The sequence below is a fragment of the Pelobates fuscus genome, chromosome 2 (assembly GCF_036172605.1).
Source record: "Pelobates fuscus isolate aPelFus1 chromosome 2, aPelFus1.pri, whole genome shotgun sequence".
NCBI classification, from domain to species: domain Eukaryota; kingdom Metazoa; phylum Chordata; class Amphibia; order Anura; family Pelobatidae; genus Pelobates; species Pelobates fuscus.
Genome location: NC_086318.1, coordinates 279,567,958 through 279,593,736, shown reverse-complemented (window position 1 = coordinate 279,593,736; position 25,779 = coordinate 279,567,958). Strand labels below are relative to the sequence as shown.

Here is a 25,779-nt window from a genome sequence, read left to right as displayed (position 1 = left end):
CTCTCCTCTCCCCTTCTCACACGCCGGGTCGCTCCTTCAGCCACTCACCACCAGTACACAGCCCGACGTCCTACGTCATCTAGCTCCGTCCAAAACCACCCAGCTGCATATGGGTCACAACCTTACATCAATATAAATAGTTGGCACTACTGCCACTACAGTCCCATGTTACTTAATATACCTAAAGGACAATTTATGAGACTATATAGGAACTGTAGTGACCTAGATGTTTGAAGAACAGGCAGGAATAATAAAATCTCAGTTTATGATGAAAAAAATACAGCCCACATAATATTGACAAACAGTTACAAGAAGTCGAAAAACTGGACAGGGAAAAAATATATTACAATATAAAAATGGAGGAAATAGTAAAAATCTAATGAAAAAAAGAAAAAGTCCAGATTATTTTAAATTCTAATAAAAACACTAAAGAGGTTAAGCATATTTTAAATAAATATTGGCACATTTTAAGTATTGATACTAATTTTAACAATTATATTAATCCCAAATCCCAAAAATAGTTTTTCGAGGTGCCAAGAGTTTAAAACAACGTCTTGAGTGAAGGGTTATTAGGGAAACCACACATTTGACTAATCATTTTAATTTAGAAAATGTTTTGTATCCTTGCAAAGTTTGCATGGCAAATAAGAAAACCATATTTAAAACAATTAACAAGTTCAATTTAAGTATGTTTCCACTAATAACATTTATAAGATCAATATGTTTCTTACATGCTTATCCTCCAATATCATATAACCTACTCTGGTGTCCATGTGGATTACATTATACCAAAATGACCACCAGGAGCTTTAAAACTTGCGTAGCCCAACACACGGGCAATATCCAGAGAGAGTATATAAAACAGCGTTTCATCACATTTTTCAGAGGCTCTTGGGGGTGATCCCACACTTCTGAGAAACTGATTTTTTTTCAAAAAATTTAAAATTGCAGAGGAGAGGATGCATTTAAAGAACTGACAAAAGTGGAAAACAGGTGATTTTTTTTCTATGGATGCATTGGCACATCATGATATCAATTTAGATTTTGAGTTTATTTTTTAAATTCCCCCCTTCCCTTCCCTTTTTTTTTTTTTTCCTTGTCTTTCTATGCCTGCCATATATAGGGTGTTTCATTTTATTATATATTTCTGTTTAACTTGTACATGTTACCTACATAAATCCTATATATTTTTTTCTACATTATACACCTACAGGTTTAAGTATTTATTGCATATTTCTCTAATGAATATGAATGCACCATGTTCATATTAAAAAAATAAAAATAAAATAATAATTTCCCTTTTGTTAGGCTCAGGTCAAATTCTGTTTTAATTATTAAGCTATTTTACTATTTTTAGATTGAGTATGTCAGCGGGTCCCAACCCACTAGGTCGCACTGACCCACACATGCAGGGCCGCCGGGGACTCAGAAAGGCAGACTGATTAGTCTGGCTCTGGGTCCGTGACCGCGGGCCCGACACAAGTGTTGCCATGAATGCAGCCAGGCTCCCTCCAGTCAGTCTGCAGCTTCGCCGGGTGCAGAGCTGCAGACCATATAATAGAAGTCTTGCGATCTCCCAGAGTGTTACCATGGCAACACTGGGTGCTCGCAAGACTTATTACAAGGTCTGCAGCTCTGCACCCGGCGGAGTTGCAGACCGGAGCGTTAACCCACCGGACCACTAGGGAATTAATTAAAGGTAGGACACGGCCCCCACACCCTGCCCCTCCCCCCCAATGTAACCCCTTCTCTCCTTGCCCTTCCCCACCCCCCCACTGTAACCCCTTCTGGCCCTGCCCCCCTCCCCCATATGTAACCCCTTCTCTGCCTGCTCCCCTCCCCCAACTGTAACCCCTTCTCTGCCTACCCCCCACTGTAACCCCTTCTCTCCCTGCCCCTCTTCCCACACCGTGACCCCTTCTCTCCCTGACCCCTCCCCCACTGTAACCCCTTATCTTCCTGCCCCCCTCCCCCCACTGCAACCCCTTCTCTCCCTGTCCCCTCCCCTTACTGTAACCCCTTCACTGCCTACCCCCCACTGTAACTCCTTCACTCCCTGCCCACACTGTAACACCTTCTGGCCCTGCCCCCCACCCCACTGTAACCCCTTATCCGCTTGCTCCCCTCCCCCCACTGTAACCCCTTCTCTGCCTACCCCCCACTGTAAGCCCTTCACTCCCTGCCGCCCCACACTGTAACCCCTTCTCTGCCTGCTCCCCTCCCCCCACTGTAACCCCTTCCCCACACTGTAATCCCTTGTCTCCCTGCCCCCCACACTGTAACCCCTTCTCTGCCTGCCTCTCTCCCCACACTGTAACCCCTTCTCTCCCTGCCTCTCTCCCCACACTGTAACCCCTTCTCTCCCTGTCCCCCCACACTGTAATCCCTTATCTCCCTGTCCCCCACAATGTAACCTTCATTCCATGCGCCCCACACTGTAACCCCCTCTCTCCCTTCCCTTCTCCCCACACTGCAACCCCTTCTCTCACTGCCTCTATACCCACACTGTAATCCCTTCACTCCCTGTCCCCCCACTGCAACTCCTTTTCTCTCCCTGCCCCCCACACTGTAACTCCTTCTCTACCTGCCCCCCCCACACTGTAACCCCTTCTCTCCCTGCCCCCCCACACTGTAACCTTCACTCCATGCCCCTCCCACTCTGTAACCCATTCTCTCCCTGCCCCCCTCCCCACACTGTAACCCGTTATCTCCCTGCCCCCCTCCCCACACTGTAACCCCTTCTCTCACTGCCCCACCACACTGTAACCTTCACTCCATGCCCCCACACTGTAACCCCTTCTCTCCCTGCCCCTCTCCCCACACTGCATCCACTACACACACACAGACTGCACTCAAACGCAATTACATACAAACACTCCCCTGCATTAAAACACTAAAATGATCTACAAACACCCTTTCATTAAAACACCAACACTACACACAAAAAGCACACCTGCATTTAAAGTCCTACATTACATATACAAACACCCCTGCATTCAGACGCAAACATTACAAACAAGTACACCACTACATTCCAATAGCAACAGTACATACAAATACACCCATACATGCACACATATACTTAATACAAAAACATGTTTACAATCTAACGCTCAAACACTGCTCACAAATATAACCCTGCAATGATGCGCAAATGGTAGATCTCCATCTGGCATAACATTGTTGAAGTTCTCCGACAGATGGAGATCTACCTTTTGGCCACACTAGAGGGGGGCCCAGAAAACATACTTGCACCAGGGCCTTCTCTACATTAGTTCCACCACTGGGATAATCAACGTGAGGTGCTTGGATGAAAGAGCAGGACAACAGCACTTCTGATTCTGAGAGTAAGCAGTTGTATGTCTCTAAAACTGCCATAATGTGCAAAGTTTCTGCCTCTAAAACTGCCATGATATCCCAGAATTATGCCTCTAAAACTGCCATGTTATCCCAGAATTATGCCTCTAAAACTGCCATGTTATCCCAGAATTATGCCTCTAAAACTGCCATGTTATCCCAGAATTATGCCTCTAAAACTGCCATGTTATCCCAGAATTATGCCTCTAAAACTGCCATGTTATCCCAGAATTATGCCTCTAAAACTGCCATGTTATCCCAGAATTATGCCTCTAAAACTGCCATGTTATCCCAGAATTATGCCTCTAAAACTGCCATGTTATGCCAATTTTATGCATCTAAAGCTGATTGCCATGGTGTGCCAATTATATGCTTTTATAACTGATTGCCATGGTGTGCTAATTTTATGCATCTAACCGTTTGCCATGGTGTGCCAATTGTATGCCTCTGAAGCTGATTGCCATGATGTGCCTAGTTTATGTATCTAAAAGTGATTGCCATGATATGCCAAGTTTATGCATCTAATGCGGATTGCCATGGTGTGCCACATTTATGTATTTAAAGCTGCCATGATGTTCCAATTGTATGCCTCTAAAACTGATTGCCATGGTATGCCAATTGTATGCATCTAAAGTGGATTGCCATGGTGTGCCAATGTTATGCCTCTAAAACTGATTGTCACGGTGTGCCAATTGTATGCAGGGCTGCCATCAGAAATTTTAGGGCCCCTGACACAGCTCAAGATCTGGGCCACCAGGGCCAGCCCCGAGTCCGCCCACAAGGATGAAGTGTGTGTGTGTATAGTGGATGCGGTATGTGTGTCATGGATGCAGTGTGTATAGTGGATGTAGAATGTGTATAGTGGATGCGGTATGTGTGTCATGGATACAGTGTGTATAGTGGATGCAGTATGTGTGTCATGGATGCAGTGTATATAGTGGATGAAGATTGTATGTTTTGTGTAATGTATGTAATGTTTGTATGCATGCATTAGATGCAGGGTGTGTGTGTAGTGAATGCAGGTGTGTGTATAGTGAATGCAGAGTGTGTGTGTTTGTAGTTGATGTAGTGTGTTTGTAGTGAGTGAAACGTGTGTATAGTGAATGTAGTGCAACGTGTGTTTAGTGAATGTAGTGTGTGTGTGTAGTACAAAGTGTGTTTAGTGAATGTAGTGCGTGTGTAGTGCAGAGTGTGTTTAGTGAATGTAGTGTTTGTAGTGAGTGCAGAGAGTGTATAGTGAATGTAGTGCAGAGTGTGTTTAGTGAATGTAGTGCAGAGTGTGTTTAGTGAATGTAGTGTGTGTGTGTAGAGCAAAATGTGTATAGTGAATGTAGTGTGTCTGTAGCGCAAAGTGTGTTTAGTGAATGTAGTGTGTGTGTGTAGTGCAGAGTGTGTTTAATAAATGTAGTGTTTGTAGTGAGTGCAGAGTGTTTTAGTGAATGTAGTGCAGAGTGTGTTAGTGAATGTAGTGTGTGTGTAGTGCAGAGTGTGTTTAGTGAATGTAGTGTGTGTGTAGTGCAGAGTGTGTGTGTGTGTGTGTAGTGCAGAGTGTGCTTGTAAGGATTCAGTGTGTGTGTAAAATAGGGGGGGAAGGGGAGTATTATTTTATTTATTTATTTGGGTATATTTCAATTTTATTCCCCCCTCCCTGGTTCTTACCGTGCCAGGGAGGGGGGAGATCACATTTCCTGTTGATCCAGTGGCATGGTGGAGGGAGCCAGCCACGGTACATTGAAGAGGGGGCCCAGCAGCACACATTGTCTTCCTTTCCAGCTCCTCTCTGACTAAATCTCACGAGACAGGCCTGCGTGCTGTGCGGAGCGTTGCCATAGTAACCCATGGCAACGCTCTGGCAGCCGCAGGGTGCAGGAAAGTTAGACAGAGAGCAGCTGGAAAGGAGGACAGAGTGTGCTGCTGGGCCCCCTCTTCATCGTACAGGTAGCAGGGGGCCCTCTGTGCACATATATATATATATATATATATATATATATATATATATATATATATGTGCTTCTCTATGACAAGCGTTCAGCGTCGACATGCAGAGCATGGAGATGTTGAATGTCAGTGCTGCACATTTTGCAACACTGACACAGGAAGCGCCTAGGCATTCCTAGGCAGCAATGTAAACACTGCATTTTCTCTGAAAAGGCAGTCTTTGCAGCAAAAACCCTGCAGTTGTAGACTATACTCACCAGAACAACTACATTAAGCTGTGTAATATAAATTAAGCTGTAGTTGTTCTGGTAACTATAGTGTCCCTTTATGTTTGTGCGTGCAAAGGAGTAGGGACTGCAGAGGGTGCCGAAAGGAAGGGGCTGTAAAGGGTGTGAGTGGAAGGGTCTGCAGAGGGTACAGGGGGGGAAAGAGGCTGTAGTGGGTGCAGAGGAGGGACAGGATGTAGTGGGTGCAAAGGGTAATAGGAGCTGCAGTGGGAGCAGTTGGGTAGCCCACTAGCCACTACCAAAAGCAAAACCCTACCATTGCGCACAGTGCAGGGGGCAGGAGCTGCAGTGGGAGCAGGGGGGTAGGGGATGCAGTGGGAGCAGGGGATGCAGTGGGAGCAGGGGGGTAGGGGATGCAGTGGGAGCAGGGGGGAAGGGGATGCAGTGGGAGCATGGGGTAGGGGTGATAGGGGATGCAGTGGGAGCAGGGGGTAGGGGGTGCAGTGGGAGCAAGGGGGTAGGGGATGCAGTGGGAGCAGGGGGGTAGGGGATGCAGTGGGAGCAGGGGGTAGGGGATGCAGTGAGAGCAGGGGGGTAGGAGATGCAGGGGGTAGGGGGCATAGGGGATGCAGTGGGAGCAGGGGGGTAGGGGATGCAGTGGGAGCAAGGGGGGGTAGGGGATGCAGTGGTATCAAGGGGGTAGGGGATGCAGTGGGAGCAGGGGGGTAGGGGATGCAGTGGGAGCAAGGGGGTAGGGGATGCAGTGGGCGTAAGGGGGGTAGGGGATGGAGTGGGAGCAAGGGGGGTAGGGGATGCAGTGGGAGCGGGGGGGGGTAGGGGATGCAGTGGGAGCGGGGGGGGGGTAGGGGATACAGTGGGAGCAGGGGGTAGGTGATGCAGTGGGAGCATGGGGGTAGGAGATGCAGGGGAGTAGAGGGATATGGGATGCAGTGGGAGCAGAGGGTAGGGGATGCAGTGGGAGCAGGGGGGTAGGGGATACAGTGGGAGCAAGGGGGTAGGGGATGCAGTGGGCGCAGGGGGGGGTAGGGGATGCAGTGGGAGCAGGGGGGTAGGGGATGCAGTGGGAGAAAGGGGGTAGGGGATGCAGTGGGAGCAAGGGGGGGTAGGAGATGCAGTGGGAGCAGGGGGTAGGGGGATAGGGGATGCAGTGGCAGCAGGGGGTGGGGGTAGGGGATGCAGTGGGAGCAAGGGGGTAGGGGATGCAGTGGGAGCAAAGGGGGTAGGGGATGCAGTGGGAGCAAAGGGGGGTAGGGGATGCAGTGGGAGCAAAGGGGGGTAGGGGATGCAGTGGGAGCAAAGGGGGGTAGGGGATGCAGTGGGAGCAAAGGGGGGTAGGGGATGCAGTGGGAGCAAGGGGGTAGGGGATGCAGTGGGAGCAAGGGGGTAGGGGATGCAGTGGGAGCAAGGGGGTAGGGGATGCAGTGGGAGCAGGGGGGTAGGGGATGCAGTGGGAGCAGGGGGGTAGGGGGTCTTTGGAAGGCCCCTATAGCTGTCCCTCAGTGTGCCCTGCACGGAGGACATGATTAGTAGCAGCAGGGGCCCGCGGACGGCTGTGCGGGCCCCTTGCTGAGTGCAGGTTGGCTGGGGAGATTGTTTAACTCCCCAGCTCAGCCATTACTTACTGAAGCAGTATGTGGGGCTCGGGCCCCCAGGACCGCCGGGCCCATGACAACTGTTATGGTTGTCATGCCCTGATGGCGGCCCTGATTGTATGCATCTAAAGCGGATTGCCATGGTGTGCAACATGTATGCATCTAAAGCTGCCATAATGTTCCAATTGTATGCCTGTAAAGCTGATTGCCATGATATGCCAATTGTGTGCATTTAAAGCGGATTTCCACGGTGTGAGAAATTGTATGCATCTAAAGCGGATTGCTATAGTGTGCCGATTGTATGCCTCTAAAGCTGTTTGCCATGGTGTGCCAATTTTATGCCTCTAAAGGTAATTGCCATGGTGTGCCAACTGTGTGCATCTAAAGTGGATTGCTATGGTGTGCCAGTTTTATGCCTCTAAAGCTTATTGCCATGGTGTGCCAATTGTATGCCTCTGAAGCGGATTGCCATGGTGTTCACTTTTTAAAATATGCATTAAAAGCAAGTGGGTCTCGAAAAATTACCGTTTTGAAAAGTAGGTCTCGGCCCATAAAAGTTTGGAAAGCCCTGGATTATGTCATGTCTCAGACAGACTCTAATGCCCTTAGTTATAACTGACATTTGAAACAAACTAAGGGCAGGTTGTATGTAAGAACATAATGTCATTACCCAGCATGACTGGAAGTAAATTGACGGAAAGGGATGATGTGATGAACAGAGAAAATGCCTGTGTGGGGTTTAAAAACCAAAGAAAAGTGACTTTCCAATCGAAACACCTTTGCTGAGAGACAACAGGGTTGGGGACTATCAAAGGTGAGCTTTAAGGTTATCTGAGACAGTTTTAATTAAATATACACTGCATATATACTCGGTATACCCTCCTGGCTTTTTTTTAATATTATATATTATGTTATATATTTTTTAATATTTTTTTATCTGCTTGGTATTTAAATAAACATTTTTATACATCTGAATATTCGTGCTGTGGATGCTGAGGATTTATCAAGCCAATATAGGCACCCTTGGGCTATTTATATGTTTCTTTTTTAGGTTGCCCATTTATACTTGTGAAGTATAATACTTCATATATTTGTGATGGTTTTTATTATTGAAGGACCATAGGCCAAATCTATTTAAATTTTAACCCGTTGACGCCTTTACAGCGTGCTATGCCGTCCCAGCGTTAATGGGCTTAAACGTAGTTCGGGTGGCACTGCGCGCCGCAGCGTTTTAGCCTACCCACAAGTGCCGCTCCCTCCCAAGTGTGTGTTTTAAGACATTTTCTTTATTTTGTAATTAACCACATTCTCCATATGGCTTTATGGCATCAAAGCCGCTTCCTGAACCCGGGAAAATAGTCTTGCCACATAGGCAGATAAGCGGAGTGTTAAAAGTGTACTCCTAGGACAACATAAACGTGACATCAGCCCCTCTCCCCTCCTCCCTGATAGGCCGATTTCTCATTTGGCAGGGCCAGAATTCCTATTAAGCAGAGTAGACACCTGCCTACATGTGCCTGGGCTGTAGGGTGTGCCGATTTAAATCATTTAGAATGTTTTTTAGAGCCTAAGTGGACATGTAGGAAATGATAAGTATCAGGAACCTTGACCAGTGTTTTCTGTTGTCCAGTCAGCCTTCTATGCTTGATTACACAGCTGCACAAAGTATTGTAGAGGGTTAAAAATACAGTTCTGTACTAGCTCTTCTAGGGCTTGTTTCTGAGGCTGGACAGGAAGTGTAGAGGATCATTTCTCATCTCCCCACTAACAGCATCTCACACAAGAATGCCTTCTGTATAATAGCTTCTGTAGTTCTAATTTCAATCATAGGATGGTAAGCACTTTGCAAATAATCCTTCAAACGCTTGTGTAACGAAACCGCTGGCACCCCGACCGGGTACCTTCTGCTGACGGCTGCTCCTAGTGCTTTCCGAGGACTCCAAGCACTTCGCCAGACACCATAACCACTGTAGACTCCCATGAACCGCCGCAGCTTAGTTGGGGTCTCGCAGTTTTCCACCCACTCTGGACCCAAGACCAGGGTTCAGCTTCCAGTGGGTAGACCTCTCTTAACTCCAGAGAGCAGGAACCAGGAACAAGAACAAGCTCTTACAAGAGCTTGCTCTGGGGAGTATTGTGATACAGCAATCCCCAGAGTGTAGGCAATTCTCCAATCCCACAAACATGAGCCGAAACTTCATGAATATACAAGATGATCTGCTTTAATGCACACAAAATGACTTTCTTTTATACAGGTTTTCAGGCCAGAGGCACACACCCTGGACCTGGTGGTAAACTGTGACAAAAGGGACACAAACCAATGGGAACACTAATTAACAAAATAACACTCCCGCACACACAGTAAAATCCTCCCCTCTGCCTGTGATATAATTACTGAACACAATGGGCTAACTTAATTATCACAGGCAGGAAAATACACAGTTTTACATTCACATAAAACATACATATTCAGAATGAGCATACTCCCAATACAAACATATGTCAAAATCATACAAACTGATCCAGTGGTTAAAAAGATAGATGGACTTCCTATTTGACAGACTGCAAGCATGGCTAGGGTGTGGTAAGCCAATCATCTCCAGCATACAGAAAACATCTCTATTCACAACAACAGCAAAAATACATAATTCCTATCATACTGAACAAAACCCCCAAATTCAGCCAATATAGGTGAACAGCACTTCGATCCCACGAACACATTCCAATCGCCATGGGGTTAAAGTTTAGCACAGGCTAATGAGAAGTTGAGGAGGGACAAAGCAGCTAGTTTAAACTGGTCTGGCAGTGTCCCTGGGACAACGCCCTGCTGGAGAACAATGGACAGGAAACGGGGGAGGGGAAGAGACACACCTTCCCATGGTTTCAAAGGGCAGAAAAAGTGTCCCAAAATCCAAGAAGCCCAAATAATGTTTGTAAAGGGCCATACAACCCAGGGCCATAGTCATTAGGCAGGAGGCTGGCAATCAGGCTCCTCCAACAGTCAGGGGAAAAAGGCAGTTTGGCACATAACAATCCAGTAACAAAAGGCAGTTGGTCACAGCTTGTATCCTAAACAACCCTTTACCCTAAACCCTAAATAAACATCTCACAAAACCTACACAAACTCTTTAATTAGTCCAAATGTAAGCATTCAAGGCGAAAATCTGTAAAAGCCTTTTACCTTAAAGATTCAATTAAGTGGCCTAAGTGTAAAATTAAAATATAAAATCATTACAGTGTATCAGTACATATAAAATAAATAGCACAACTGTTGCTAAAATGTACAAAGCAATGAATATGCACACTTTGTATTGTTTAGAAACAATTGAATCATTTATAGTATACTTTTTAAATATAAAATATGACTGTATTAAACAATTTCTGGGATATATCAATTTATCTTGATTCTGCTTATGATCATGATTTACATATAGATTCTTAAGAAGAAAACATAACAATTGTAAAGCCAACATGATTTATGTTATATCATTATGAAAAAAAAAAAAAAAACCTCAACATGACAGATAAGGTAGGAACTTTCTGTATAATCCATGCTTACCTGTCTGCTGTCATTCTCACGGCATCCTTGAAGTTTTATAAGAGAGCCGGGAACTCTGTCAACTACAGTAAGGCACAAATCCATGTGTTTCACTGACTTGTCCTTGGTTAATGCCCATTCCTTAATAGTGAAATAAAAGTAAAACACTAAATAATCAGGGATCTCTAACGTATTGACCTGAGACTTATTGGGGCACTGTTGTCACCAAAACACATTTATAGCTTAATGAAGCAGTTTTTGTATATACCGTATTTTTCGCTCCATAAGACGCACTTTTTTTTCCCCTCAAAAGTGAGGGGAAATGTCTGTGCGTCTTATGGAGTGAATATGAAGCTTTACTTACCTGTCTTGCAGCGTTGGCCGGCAGCACAGGGCGCACCGCGGTAGTGGAACTTGAATTTCATGTTCCGGTTTCCGGCGGGACTGAAAGGAAGTGTGCACAAGCTGAGTGTGCACTTCCGGTTTCCGGCGGGACTGAAAGGAAGTGCGCACTCAGCTTGTGCACACTTCCTTTCAGTCCCGCCGGAAACCGGAACATGAAATTCAAGTTCCACTACCGCGGTGCGCCCTGTGCTGCCGGCCAACGCTACAAGACAGGTAAGTAATTATGAGATAAGGGGAGGGGGACAGTATGGGAGAGAAGAATATGGGGAGGGGGATGAAGTCTATGGGGAGGGGGGGGGATGAAGTCTATGGGGAGGGGGGGGATGAAGTCTATGGGGAGAAGGGGGATGAAGTCTATGGGGAGGGGGGGATGAAGTCTATGGGGAGGGGGGATGAAGTCTATGGGGGGGATGAAGTCTATGGGGAGGGGGGGATGAAGTCTATGGAGAGGGGGGGATGAAGTCTATGGGGAGGGGGGGATGAAGTCTATGGGGAGGGGGGGATGAAGTCTATGGGGAGGGGGGATGAAGTCTATGGGGAGGGGGGGATGAAGTCTATGGGGAGGGGAGGGGGTTGAAGTCTATGGGGAGGGGAGGGGGTTGAAGTCTATGGGGAGGGGGGGGATGAAGTCTATGGGGGGTGGATGAAGTCTATGGGGAGGGGGTGGATGAAGTCTATGGGGAGGGGGTGGGTGAAGACTATGGGGGGGGGGACACTATGGGACAGGGGAGAAAAAAATATTCTGTACAAACTGTCCCATAGTAAGAAACACTATGGGGCAGTTTGTTCAGAATATTTTTTTTTCTGGGTTTCTTCCTCTAAAAACTAGGTGCGTCTTATGGTGAGGTGCGTCTTATGGAGCGAAAAATACGGTAGATCACGCCTCTGGAGTCTTACTGCTCAATTATCTGCCATTTAGGTGTTGAATCATTTATGTTTCTGACCATGCAGCCCTAGCCACACCTCCCCTGGCTGTTACTCAGAGACTGCATGAAATAAAAAAGAAGGCTTCAATCAGATGTTAATTTAATTTAGAAGTTTTTATTTTCAGTTCTGCAAATTGAACTTTAATCACATACATACTGCAAGGTCAAGCTATTAACAGTGCAGGACATAAGGAATTATACATTTAACAGAATTTGCAGTAAAGGAAGTGTAAACATGCAATCTCACTTTACAGGACGTGTTTAGGAAAACTGTGTACATTACTTGTAGTAAGATAAACTACTCCAAGAATTTGCAGATATATTAAACTCATGGGAAGGGACATATTTATTGTGGCTAGGGAGACTAGCAGCAATAATGATGACACTACTTACCCTTCTGATCTTGCTTCCAAAACCTTATTTGAACAAGTTTACCCCTGTTTGTTGTATCAATATTTTACTTGTTCTATATTGATTGTTTATTTTATTATAAAAAAAATTAAAAAAAAATCTTTCAATAAAAACTATTTGAAAACAAGTTATAGAAGCTATTTGTTTGCTTTGTATGGGCAATTTTAAAAATATGTGTGGCTACGGTGACGTTACAGAGAGAAACTAGTGAAGGAGGCCTCAGTCTACCGAATGTAAAACTGTACTATCAAGCTGCACCCTTAACTGTCATAATTTAGAGCCTTGATATTACAAACATGGGACAAAACACATACTTCGCTGTGCATGGTGGCCCTATCTCGATGGCAACATGGCCGCATGGTATCAGCCTAGTTGTTCCGACTTTTGTTCATACTTTATGGACCTCTGGGGGTTGCATATGTCTGCATCATATATGCAGAGGAAATGCAGACTAAGTTCTTCAGACTAAGTTCAGCTTACATAGCTAAAAGGGAAAATATGCAACGAGAACAAGTAAGAATTCATATTCTGATTAACCAATATTTAGTACTACTTTGCTTTCTCAAAGCTGTTGTTACTTAAAGCGGCACTGTCATGCCGAACCCGTTTTTTTTTTTTTTTTTTTAACCCCCCTCCCGCCTCCACTACATCCAATTGACCCCCTAGTCACCCCCAAATGCCTCTAAGCCCCCCATATTACCTATTTTTAATCTTTATTTTCTGCCCCGATCTATATTCAGGGTTCCGCCATCTTTGTGTGGGTAGAGGAAGTCCCCGTGGGACACGTCATCTGCCCACACTAGATAGCGCTGTGAGATTCCCGCACATGCCCAGTGAAACACCTGGACATGCGATCGGAAATTTCATCTATTCATTCATTCATCAGACAGACGAATGAATGAATAGAAAAATAAGACGAACAAACTAACACCGAATATCAGTGTTTGTTTGTTAGTTCAGTTTGTTACAAGGAGGGAGCTACCGGCACACAGCTCCCTCCTTGTAATATGTAAAGATAGAAGCGGCAGGGAGCAGTGCTCCCCACCACTTCATAAGCCCCCCAGGTCCCCCCTTCACTCTATGGGGGTCAATATGACCCCCATAATAGTATAAATGAGAATAAAATCTCCCCAATGCCCCTACCGCAAGTAGGGGCGTGTCTACTAAACAGGAGGGCTCCGCGCAGACTGAGCTCCGCAGGGTGGGGGAAGGCTTATAAAGCCCTGCAATTAGGCTAAGAACACTCTGATTGGTGGGTTTAAGCCAATCAGAGTGCTCTTTGTCATTTTACACAGCGTGGGAAAATTTCAAAGAACTTTCCCACGCTGTGTAAAATGACACAGAGCACTGTGATTGGATGGATTTCAAGCCAACCAATCAGAGAGCTCTGTGTCATTTTACACAGCGTGGTAAAGTTCTTTGGAATTTCCCCACGCTGTGTAAAATGACAAAGAGCACTCTGATTGGCTTAAACCAACCAATCAACCTCGGGGTGGGGGCTTATTGTAACTTAGGGCCCCCACCCACCGCGCAGGGGTGGGGGCCGGGGGGAGGACAGTAGGTCCCCCTCATTATTCTTTTATAGGGCCCCCACCTGCAGCTCAGGGGTGGGGGCCGGAGGGGAGGACAGTAGGTCCCCCCATTATTCTTTTATAGGGCACCCACCCGCAGCTCAGGGGTGGGGGCCGGGGGGAGGACAGTAGGTTCCCCCCTCTTATTGTAACTTAGGGCCCCCACCCGCCACGCAGGGGGGGGGAGGACAGTAGGTCCCTCCCTCCCCCATTATTTTTTTATAGGGCCCCCACCCGCAGCTCAGGTGTGGGGGCCGGGGGGAGGACAATAGCCCCTCCTCCCCCCCTCATTATCCTTTAGGGTAATAGGGTTTTTTGTTTCTTTTTACAGTGAGCAGCCACAGGCTGCTTACTAGACATGCCCCTACTCTCGGTATAGTGAGTAGGGGCAGATCATTTACTAATACCAAGTAATTTTTACTTAGTATTAGTAAATGTGGCTGAAAGACCAATTTTGCAAGATGCAGCCACAGCAATGAATAGGATCGGAGTTTCATTCATTAGAATGAAATTCCGATCCGAACAAAGTCCTGAATTGCGTTCTAACACGAATGGAGAAACTGTTAGAATGCAATTCGGCAGTTTTGCCGGTGTCCTGTCTAAGTGACAGGAAGCATCGCGGGAAGAGATAGAAAAGCAAAGGATCATGGGAAAATTGCTGTGACCACCGGAAACAAAGCACACTTTGCTCCTCCGCTGGTCACTGTGTAGGAAACCTCCCTAAGAGAAATAGTCCCTACTTTGTTTTATGTTTTAAAGAAAACTAGAGCAGATAGGAAGAAAAGAAGAAGAGAGGGAGAGAAGATTAATCTTTTGGGGAAAGGTAAGTTCGGCATGACAGTGCCGCTTTAATTATAAACCACAGCACAGATGGCAGAGGCCTCTTTCGGCAGAATAATACACCGTGCCACACTGCTAAAAAAAATGTGTTTGAGGAACACATGGCAGAGTTCAAAGTGTTGCTCTGGCCTCCTAATTCCCAAGATCTCAATCTGACTGTGCTCTGTGCATCTCTCTCCCATCTGTCACCAACTTTGGACCAGTACCCACTGTCCTGTTTGTATGCTACTGGTGAGTCTCTAGCTTGTGATGGAAGGGTCTGACTGAAATTGCAGTCAGCTTCTCTATGCTGTGCAGTTTCAGGATCTACAAAAGTATTTTTTGGCAGAGTTTTAGTTTCATTTTGTAAATAAATGTTTTTCTGTTTTTCTAAATAAGCAACCAAATGTATTGTCTGCATCTAGTTAACATGTTTTTATATTATAGTTATATACAACCTATATAGTTATTAGAACCTTAGTACAGAGAGCATATTCAACTGAATTTAGATCCCTCCCTACATTACCATCAAGGATTCACCACTTCAGTTACGATATAAACTTAAATAGGGTACTCTTCGTCCCTTTATTCTATTTAATTTAATTTAACTTGTTTGACAATTGTTTGTATGTAATTGCTCTAATGCTGCTCTATACATAATTTAAAATACAGCGAGTACGAAAGGTGGGATAAGTGCTAAGGAATCAATTCATATAAACAGTAAATTAAGCTGCAAACACTAAAAGTAACACGTTACTGAAAAGAAGCAAAACAACACACACATTAACCTGTTGTTTTGTGTTTTGTCTATATACATAATCAAAATACAGCAGCCTTGAAAAATTATCATAAACGTTTTTGGTACTTTCAGGTCAACAAAGGGCTATAAACAACTTGATCCTAATTTAAAAAACGGAATTTACTGTTACCAGTTTATAAACCAATTGGAGTAAAAGCAAATTACGTACCTGGTTACCCCCAGCGTTATGACATTCATAAACACCCACAACTCCATCTGCAAAATGGCCTAATGTGTCGAGGCAATTTGTACCTTGCTGCAAAGCACCAAATGCAATATCTTGATGGTCAGGAACCCTGGAAATAAACAAAATTTAAAAAAAGATACACTTGAAAAAAAGAGAAAACGAAAAGAAAGCAAATCCCACAAAACCTAGAAGCAGATCATATAACAGATTAATATTTATTTTTAAAATCATTTTCAGGAGAGTTTTAACACTTCCTAATCTCTTAATAATACTCTTTGCATTCCCACCTCCTACTCACTGTCTTCAACTGTGACATCTTTCTAACTAGGTGATGAGGGGGAAGCACACTTAAAGTAGATATATTTAATTCCAGTGCTAGATTTAGAGCTTCAGGGGCTTGTAGGTGAATTTGTTGATGGGACTAATGATAAAGGTCTAATTTCCATTTCCATTGTTGCAGTACCAGTTACATGTGTATTTTATGCTTTTACAGATCCATATTGCTGGAGTCTCATCTTCTAGAGATTGTCCCTAAAACTATTATTCAAGAAGTATAGCCCCAGTGCTGCATTTCAGCTTTCTGACAGCCCTGTCACCTATTTAGGACCCCTTGTTCTAAATTAGTGACATAGTTTTAGTACTCCAGAACCCATAGTTTCCTTCCAGAATGTTTCTCTGGAGATATGCATGAATATTGCACCTTCGCGACAGCCTGCACATAGGCAAAAAGCTTCACATGACTTCTAAAGGCAGAGAAGAAATATTTTTTTTTGTGGCAAAAAATTACAGCAGTTTACATCCTTGTGTCGATAATTGAGAGATTACATTGAATTCTCTGAAATAATGCTCTCCTTTGTATGCCCAAATTAATTAATCAAATAAATACTCCCACATATTCCAAAGTGGATTTATGAGACTTGTCAGTATATTTATCCTGGCAGACATTTTGTGTTAAGACATAAATTAAAACGTATACTGTAAGTCACCATCAGAACAGAGGTGACTATTTTGTATCACAATGCAAAGACAGACACACTTTTTGACTTCAGTGTAACTCTATTCACTCAAGCCTGAGCTAAGGAATGCAATTAATGGAAACGTTAACGCGCCAGCGATCGCGGTATGGGGACTTACCTGGGACTTACCCTCCGTCCTCTTCGGCACCCCTGGGCCATGTGATCGCGAAGTCAATGTTTTGATTAAATATATATATTTTTATATAATTATATATAATTTTCATTATATATATATATAATAAAACATAAATATGTAAATATGGTAAAAAATAAAATATTTTTTTTAAATAAATAAATAATATATATATACATGTGTAATTTCGTTCTAACTGTATTTTAAAATTAATACATACATATTGATATCAAAATACATGTAGAACGAAATACTATATTATATATATATATATATATATATATATATATAGTTGCAAGAATAAGTATGTGAACCCTTTGGAATGATATGGATTTCTGCACAAATTGGTCATAAAATGTGATCTGATCATCATCTAAATCACAACAATAGACAATCACAGTCTGCTTAAACTAATAACACACAAAGAATGAAATGTTGCCATGTTTTTTTGTATTCTTTATTTTTGTGTGCAAAGTATTAACAACATTGTGAACGAAGCCACAACAGCTTTTTGTTCACGGATATCATATACATTTGAAACAAATGTGGCTTTTTTATTCTTGCACACTTTATAGTATAGTTAACTCTATAAGAAAAGGAGAAACATTACTTCGTTGTAATGACTTTTACGCCCGGTGAGGGATTAAGACAAATGTAGCCTTGCGGTCTATGTGTCTGCCCTTGAGGGCTGCCCCCCGTGCATATAGTCTGCGTGTTCTGCTCCGTGTCGGCGGGAGGGGGGCAGGGGTGTCTATCAGGGTATCGTACTGTAACATGGTTTTATTGTGCCTCTATGTGGTATGTGTATGTGTCCGCCTCTTCGTGTGGGTTTGTATAGTAAATCTGCAGCTGTGTTTGTGCGCTCTCTAGTGTGGTTGGCTTTGTCACAAAAGGTGGCCGTCCTCTTGAGTGCGAACTTGGTATTGCCCACATATACCATACGAGAGAGGCAGTTCATACAATCACTGATAGGAAAGAAAAAACAAAAGGATAAATAATACTTAAAGAGTGTTGTAACGTTATACGTTAGTGTCCAAAGAGAGTTAGTGAGTCCGAGTATTGTAAGTCTCTGACTATACGGACCGTTTCATCTGCGTGGTTGGTGGAACGGGATGGTGAGGAGAATTCCTCTTGTATTTGCTGGTCTTTGCCTTTTCAGGTGGGCGATCGCCAGGAGAGGTTCTGGAGGAGTTCCGTGGGATGAATTCTTGGATGACGGCCGGGTTCAGCTGGGACAGGCTTTGTCTGCTTGTTGGCACCGCTGACAGGATGCCGGTTGTTTGCAGGTGGGTTTCAAGCTCCTGTCGGTTCTGTGCCTTGTGTAGGGTCTCGTTATGGGTGAACTGTATGGCTCGAGGAGTGCCCCATCTGTATGGGATGTCTCTGGACCGGAGGTGGTGCAGGAGGGGTTGCAATGTTTTCCGCCAGGTTATCGTGTTTCTGGTCAGGTCTGAAAACACCGTGAGCGATGTCCCCTCGAACATTAGGGGGTTTTTGCCCCGCAGTGCGGTCAGGAGAGTGGTCTTGTCGTCCAGTGTTTGAAACCGCAGAATGAGGTTTGCTGTCGGTGCTCGGGGCGATTTCGGCAGCCGGAATATGCCATCTAGTTTAATAGTTTTTACCCGTTTCGGTGGGAATAAGACTTCTAGGAGGCACCGGATGTAGTGGGGTAAGTCTGTAGGAGCTACCGATTCCGGTATCCCCCTTACTTTTAGATTGTAGCGTCTCCTCTGGTCCTCCATGGTCTCCCATTTTTTTTTATATTTTATTCATATTAAATTATGTCCCATACCTAAATATTTGATGTTAAATGAAAGCCATATTTCCCCTGAATAAAATGATATATAATAAGTGTGGGTGCATTTAATATGAAAGAGGTGAATTATGGTTGGACAGACATATAGCGCACATGCCAGGTTTTGTTTACGTTTTGTTTTGATCACAACTTGTACATTTGGCTGCGGTCTTAAGGGGTAAATAAGATAGGATATTCATGGATATAATATCAACGAAAAAATGTAATATTTACTAATGTTAGTGCAATATGTGTAATAGACATATATAAATAATATTACTACAGTTTTACACAAGAAAACTAGACACCAATGACAGATAACGCCAAGTAATTAATTTTAGTTTCTAAAGCTAACATAATCTTACAAAGTTCCATTGTAAGGAAGAGTGAAATTAAGGTAAGGAGGTGTCAGGAATCTAATGTATAGGCAAAATTGCAGACGCTCTGACTGGAAAAATCAAATAAAACGCTTTGAAGTCTGACAGGTTTGATGGACCGTTATCCATAAAAGATAACCAAGATGCCGTCAAACGCATCACAAAATTCACTTAACCCATTATACAAAAAGGTAAACCCCCTGACAAGAATCTTCAGTGATGTAATTGCACAATCTACTGACCAAAATCTAGATGATAATCTGTAGGGAAGACACGCCCACAGTTCTCTATTGGTCCTATCAACTAGTGATGTATAGAGAACTTATTTCTCCTTTAAGAATTAAGGACAAAGGAGCGAGAGGAGTTAGACTCTCAGACTCAGATACACTCTCACTCTGAGGATGGACTCACATTTAACATCTCAGATTTGACATCTGGAGCCAAAGCTGGACACACCTAATTATTTATTATTTTAAGCTAAAACAACTTCAGAACTCTGAAAACGTTTCTATTTTCAATTCTCTATACATCATACTTGCATTCAAAATTCCTGGGACATATCTTCAAATCTGATAGAGAAATTCTACAACATAACTGGTAATTATGCTGGGTTTTATTTAATTGAAATTAATTACATTTTACTAATAGCAGGAATATATAACTGGATAAATGTTGGTCAGATTTCAGTTATTAGAAATCACAATTAGCTAAGGAATATATGGTTATAAAAGTATTTAGCTGTCTATATTGTGTTAAACCACTACCATATTGTTACTTATGTTATACCTAAATATTCACTGATATGATCACGCATGCTACATATTATTATTATTATTATTATTATCACAATAAATTATATTTGTATAATTAATTTGTGATTAATGTGTGAGATACCATCTTCTAATGAAACTTACTGAGTCCAGTGATCCATCTGTATCAGACAATGTCTAAATTATTGAAGACCTGAGACTTAATGCTCTAATCAATATTTATAAATATATAAAGATTGATATAGACCATGAGGAACGGTTGAATGAGAGAACAGGAGGGAAATACTTCCATTCAAAAATATTCACCCATAATAAGACATCTTAAAATAATCGGAGACCAAAGAAACATCGAAAAAAAAAATAGGGTACATTGGCCTTTCTTTATGTCATGACATCTAAAGATGTTAGAAGAAAACAGGGTACTGAATACCAGATTGAACACATGCAGAGACAATCTGGGCATTCAAAATGGGAAATACCAAGATTTACTTGCTGAGCATAATACCGTCAAGCTGATCACGAAAAAGAACTGAAAGCTGTGACGGATAAATGTGCACAGGAAATAAATCAGCTTAAAAAGCAATTGGAAGAATACAAAAAGGAGAGTCAAAAATCAGACAATGAAGTTAGTAGTCATCACTGTGTACTAAGAAGTTGCACAAAAATACAAGAAAGGGGGGGCGTGGCCACGGACCACATGGAAACGGACGCATAAGCTGTGAGCTCCGCCGAGCCGTGGGTCCTACAGCGTGTTTTCCACAGCAATCTGTCCGCTTATCACAGCCACCCACAACGCATATTACACCCGGAACACAATGGCTACGAAATCAGCCAAAAAAACTAAAACAGAGAACGATAGATTCTCACTTACAAGCGCAGCAAGCTACTCCCGCATGAATCCAAGATGGCGCCGGAAGAACCGGATCACCCTCATGGGACTCAGATGCAGGTGAAAGCCAGAGCAGCTTCCCAACATTGCTACTGCCCCAGCTACAGATGCCTCAATAAGCACCATGCTTAATAACCTTAAAGCAGACCTGCGCTCTGACTTCCACAAGTTGGCATCAGACATAAGAGCTGACATCTGATCACTGGGGGACAGAACAGCACACCTGGAGGAATGAACAGAGGGCTTACAAGAAGCCCACAATGTCCTTGTAGAGGCCCATGCAGCATTGAAAATAAGGTTAGCTACTTAGAAGGAGAGATTGCTGACAATGAAGATTGGGATAGGAGAAACAATATTAGAATCCGCGGAATACCCGAAAACATTAAAACGCAAGACCTTGCACAGTTTGTGCAGAAATTGTTTAAAACGCTGACGGAGGCTGATCTTCGCCTAGACAGAACACACAGGCTTACTCAACCAAGATACTTACTTGCGACCACACCACGAGATGTCATTACCAGGGTCCATTACTTCACGGTGAAGGACCAGATAATGCAGACGTCTAGGCTCAATGCGGCCCTACCAGGCGACTATGCAGACATCGAACTCTTCATAGACTTATCGGCGCCCACCATGTTCAGGAGACTGTCATTTGCACCCATAACGGCGGCTCTACGAAATGCAGATATCCTGTACAAATGGGGATTCCCTACCAAACTAATTATCAAAAGAAACAGAATTGACCGAGCCATCATGTCACCGGAGGAAGGCCTAAAGCTCCTAGAAGATTGGAATATCCCTGTCCCCGCGATTGACTCTTGCAGGTAAGACCTACCACCGCCACGCACAATTGCAAGAGACTGGCAGCAGGTCCCATGGATCATAACAACTCCACAGGACCGCAGAGACCCTGCTACTTAAACCTTCACAAGCTGTGCGCCAAGACACGTAACATACATGGCATGATTAGTTTTATGTAGCACAGAATGAATGTTTACGGTTGAATGTTATATATATATATATATATATATATATATATATATAAAATACTGTTTTAATGTACATATAGTATGCAGCAGTGGCCATAAGAAATAGGCCCATGACCGGCAATAAGCCTCCGCTCATTGATGCGCTGTAATTCTCATTTACAAAATTACCTTTAGCTATTTTTACTTTTCTTGTAACTAACGAATAAGGTAACCATTGGTCATCATATCCTGCATCCACTACCACCAACTGCCGCGCAAGGCTTACATAGTAGGCCACCATATATCCGTCTGCATATCCTTGCATAAGGCCCTAGAGGCTAACGGATTTTTGTATATAGTTCTTTCCCTCCCACACCCACCCCAAATCTGCCCAGACTAGGCCAACCCCTACAACACAGGTAACAACTACAAGTACTTGATCTCATCATACCACAACTAAAATAAACACGGCTGATATAAACCGGGTCACAGGCATTAAAACATCATGTCCCTCAAGTTCCTCTCACTCAATGCAAAAGGCTTAAATTCACCCAATAAGCACAGGCTGGCACTCCAGGAGGCAAATAAACAAGGGGCACACGTGGCTTTCTTCCAGGAAGCCCACTTTAAATTGGGCGAAAGACCCAGGTTTAACTCTTCTTGGTTCCCAACGGACTATCATACCTGTTTTCATAAAAAAAAGAGGTGTCTCGATACTAATCAATAAGAATGTCGTCTTTGAATTAATTTGTAAGATAAGTGACAAAAAATTACAATGTCGCATTAACAATCAACCGTTTACCCTAATGAATGTTTATGGCCCTAATGAAAACCAGCCAGTATTTATGGCTAATGTTTTTTCTCTTCTGTCAATGTATAGCTTTGGGGAGGTAATTCTTGGAGGCGACATAAATTTCCTTCTTTTTTTTTTTTATAATTCTTCATTTTTTTTTTTTTTTTTATTCAATAAATTTTTATTGGTTTATAAGTTTTACATAATACAATAAATGTTTTGGTTTAGCGAGATAACATTGAGATTACAATTTACAGTATATCATAGTTTGTAACACGGTATTAAGATATTACATAACAATAAGTACAGAACATAAGATATTACTAGAATATCGTTATAGAAGTGCTTTAAGATGGGAGAGACTAAGCAAGTATAAAGTTTTGTAAAAAAAAAAAAGGATAATCAAAAGAGTAATTAAAAGAGTGAACAAAGCCTCTTGATTTAATTCAAGATTGGTATTATATCGTTAGAAGGATGTTTTGTAGGAAGGATGTTTTGGAGAACCAAGATTTAAAATGATGTGGAGTATTGGTTTGAGGGGGAGGGGATTGGATGGATTGAGTGTTATCGAGATAAAGTGGCCTAAATACAGTGGTAGATAGATCGGGACGATAATCACAGATGATGCAATAATTGGTTCCTTTCAACTCAACCTCACTCAAAGAGGGGAGGTGAGGATTTAAGGATTTATAACTATTGTGATGGCCACGATACTAGAGTCGATGACTTATAGGTATGATTTATGCCTTTGTAAAAAGTAGGGGTAGAAATGTGTGCGAAATGAGGAGGTTTTTTTTTTTTTTTTTGTGTTAAGTGTGATTGAGAGTGAACATATTTGAGCCAAGGATCCCAAATGGACGTGAATTTAGCAAATCTCCCTGTTTTGGATGAAGTTATTCCCTCCATTAGTTTAATATCTTCCACTTTCATGATCCATTCCCTAATTGAGGGGGGTTGAGTTTGTTTCCAGTATTTGGGAATTAATTGGGAAGCCGCCATGACCAAGTTGCGAAACAATATTAACTCCATTGACTTTAGTTCAAGCGGTGGAAGCAAAAAAGATATAGTGCTCCGGGCTACAAGAGAAGGTTTTATGAAATATTAACTGAATGATTATATGGATTCTCGTCCAAAATTTATGTATCGTCGGACATTGCCACCAGATATGTGCGTGATGGGCGTTTGGAGACTTACATCTCCAGCAGAGGTCTGGTGTTGAGGGGTAGAATTTATTAAGTTTGGCTGGTGTATTATGCCAGCGTGTCATTTTTTTGTAATTACATTCTTGGGCATGGGTTGAAATAGTGGATTTATGTATTGAGGTAAAAACGTTTTTCCATTGTAGATTAGTGAGGTTAGTATGAAGTTCTTCTGTCCATTTTAGTGTAAAAGTGGGTAGAGTTTGTGTGTATGCCTCTTTAATAATCGAGTAGAATGCCGAAAGAGTTTTTATCCTTGGGGGATGTGTAGTGCATAGTGATTCAAGTTTAGTAAGTGGTCTATTGCCCGCTGGTAGTAGTGAATGAGACTGGATGAAATGTTTGAGCTGATCATAGAAGAAGAGTTGATTGAGTTTATTTCCAGTTGTTGCCTCGCTTAACTTCAAGTAAGGACCTTTAAATTTAAAGCCCATTTGTTTCCCTGATGTTCCTTTGTGGAAGAGAGGGTTTAGTGTTAGGGGGTAGATAGGCGAGGGAAAGGGAGAAATATTTGTTTGTTTCCTCAGTTTGAGCCAGATGTGGAATGTAGGAGATATCGTTGGATGTTTATGAAGTTTTTCCGCGGATCGGTGGTCATTTTGAAGCCAAGGATAAACATGAAGTGGAGTGTCCGTGAAACTGTTTTCTAGAGTAACCCATTGGAGTGTTGTGTGGGGCCGATTCCACTCGTAGAATCTTTGCAGATGGGTCGATTTGTAGTAGGTTTCTATGTCAGGGAGATTAAGTCCCCCTTGTTCCCGTTTTTTAATCAAGGTTTGATATGCTAGTCTGGGAGGTTTGTGGGCCCATATGAATTTCAGGAATAGAGATTTAATGATGGTGAAGAATTTAGTTGGGATTTTGAGCGGAATGGTTTGGAGGAGGTAGAGGATGCGCAGTAGGATGTTCATTTTAAGGATTTTAACACGACTTAGTAGGCCGAAACAGGGTTTATGCCATCTATTTAGGTCTTTCGTGATGGAATCTATCAATGGAGGGAAGTTAATCAAGTAGGTGTTATCAAGTTTGTTGGGAATGTGTATTCCTAAGTATTTAATTGATTTGGTCGTCCAGTTAAATGAGAATTTGGACCTAATTAGTTTGTTCATCAGATCTGACGAGAAAATAGGCATTAGGTCACATTTTGTAAGATTGGCCTGAAAAAATGAGAGTTTGCCGTATGATTCCATTTCAGAGATTATGGCGGGAATAGTCTTAAGTGGGCTTGATATAGTGAAGAGAAGATCGTCTGCAAATGCGGTGACTTTATATTTTAGATTTTTGACTTGAATTCCCTGAATTAGGTTATTGTCTCGAATGCCTTGGAGGAAAGGTTCAAGAACTAGAATAAACAGTAGTGGCGATAATGGGCATCCCTGTCTTGTGCCATTTGTTATATTCACTATTTTTGAAAATTGACCATTGATTCTCAGTTTTGCTGTAGGTTTAGAGTATATCATATTGATCCATTCCAACCATCTGTCACCAAAGTTTAAGTATTTCAAGGTATGTTTCAATAGTGTCCAATTAACTCTGTCGAAAGCTTTTTCGGCATCAATAGCTAGTAGAGCACTTTGTGTCTTGTGTGTAAGGGCCCAATGGATAATGTTAATAATTTTTGTGGTATTGTTTTTAGCTTCCCTACCAATGACAAATCCAGCTTGATCGGGGTGAATAAGTGTCGGCATAATGGGTTTAAGTCTATTTGCCATAATTTTGGTCAGAATTTTTAGATCAATATTGATAAGAGAAATTGGTCTGTAATTACCACATATGGTTGCGTCTTTTCCCGGTTTCGGAATTATTGAGATGGTGGCCTCGAGAGCCGAGTTTGGGATATGGGATGCAATATGTGGCATGTTGTAAGCCTTAATAAAGGGTTGTGCTAGTATGTATGATAAGTCTTTGTAGTATTTCCCTGTAAAGCCATCAGGACCTGGGCTTTTACCTAGGGGAAGAGATTTGACTGTGGCATAAAATTCTTCTGTAGTTATAGGGCTATCTAAGAATGCAATTTCATTACTCGGAATAGTATGTTTAATTCTTGC

The 25,779-nt window shown here is 42.8% G+C and overlaps 1 protein-coding gene across 1 annotated transcript in view; it reads right to left on the bottom strand.

The window, feature by feature from the left end:
- The window catches only part of GALNT2 (polypeptide N-acetylgalactosaminyltransferase 2), a 777,588-nt gene that overhangs the window by 21,441 nt on the left and 730,368 nt on the right, over positions 1 to 25,779 (bottom strand). The window contains exons 14-15 of the mRNA XM_063443402.1: positions 15,774 to 15,900; positions 10,695 to 10,814 (exon numbers count right to left, since the gene is read on the bottom strand). Of these exons, the coding sequence (XP_063299472.1) occupies positions 10,695 to 10,814; positions 15,774 to 15,900 (247 nt within the window). The remainder of the gene's footprint in view (positions 1 to 10,694; positions 10,815 to 15,773; positions 15,901 to 25,779) is intronic.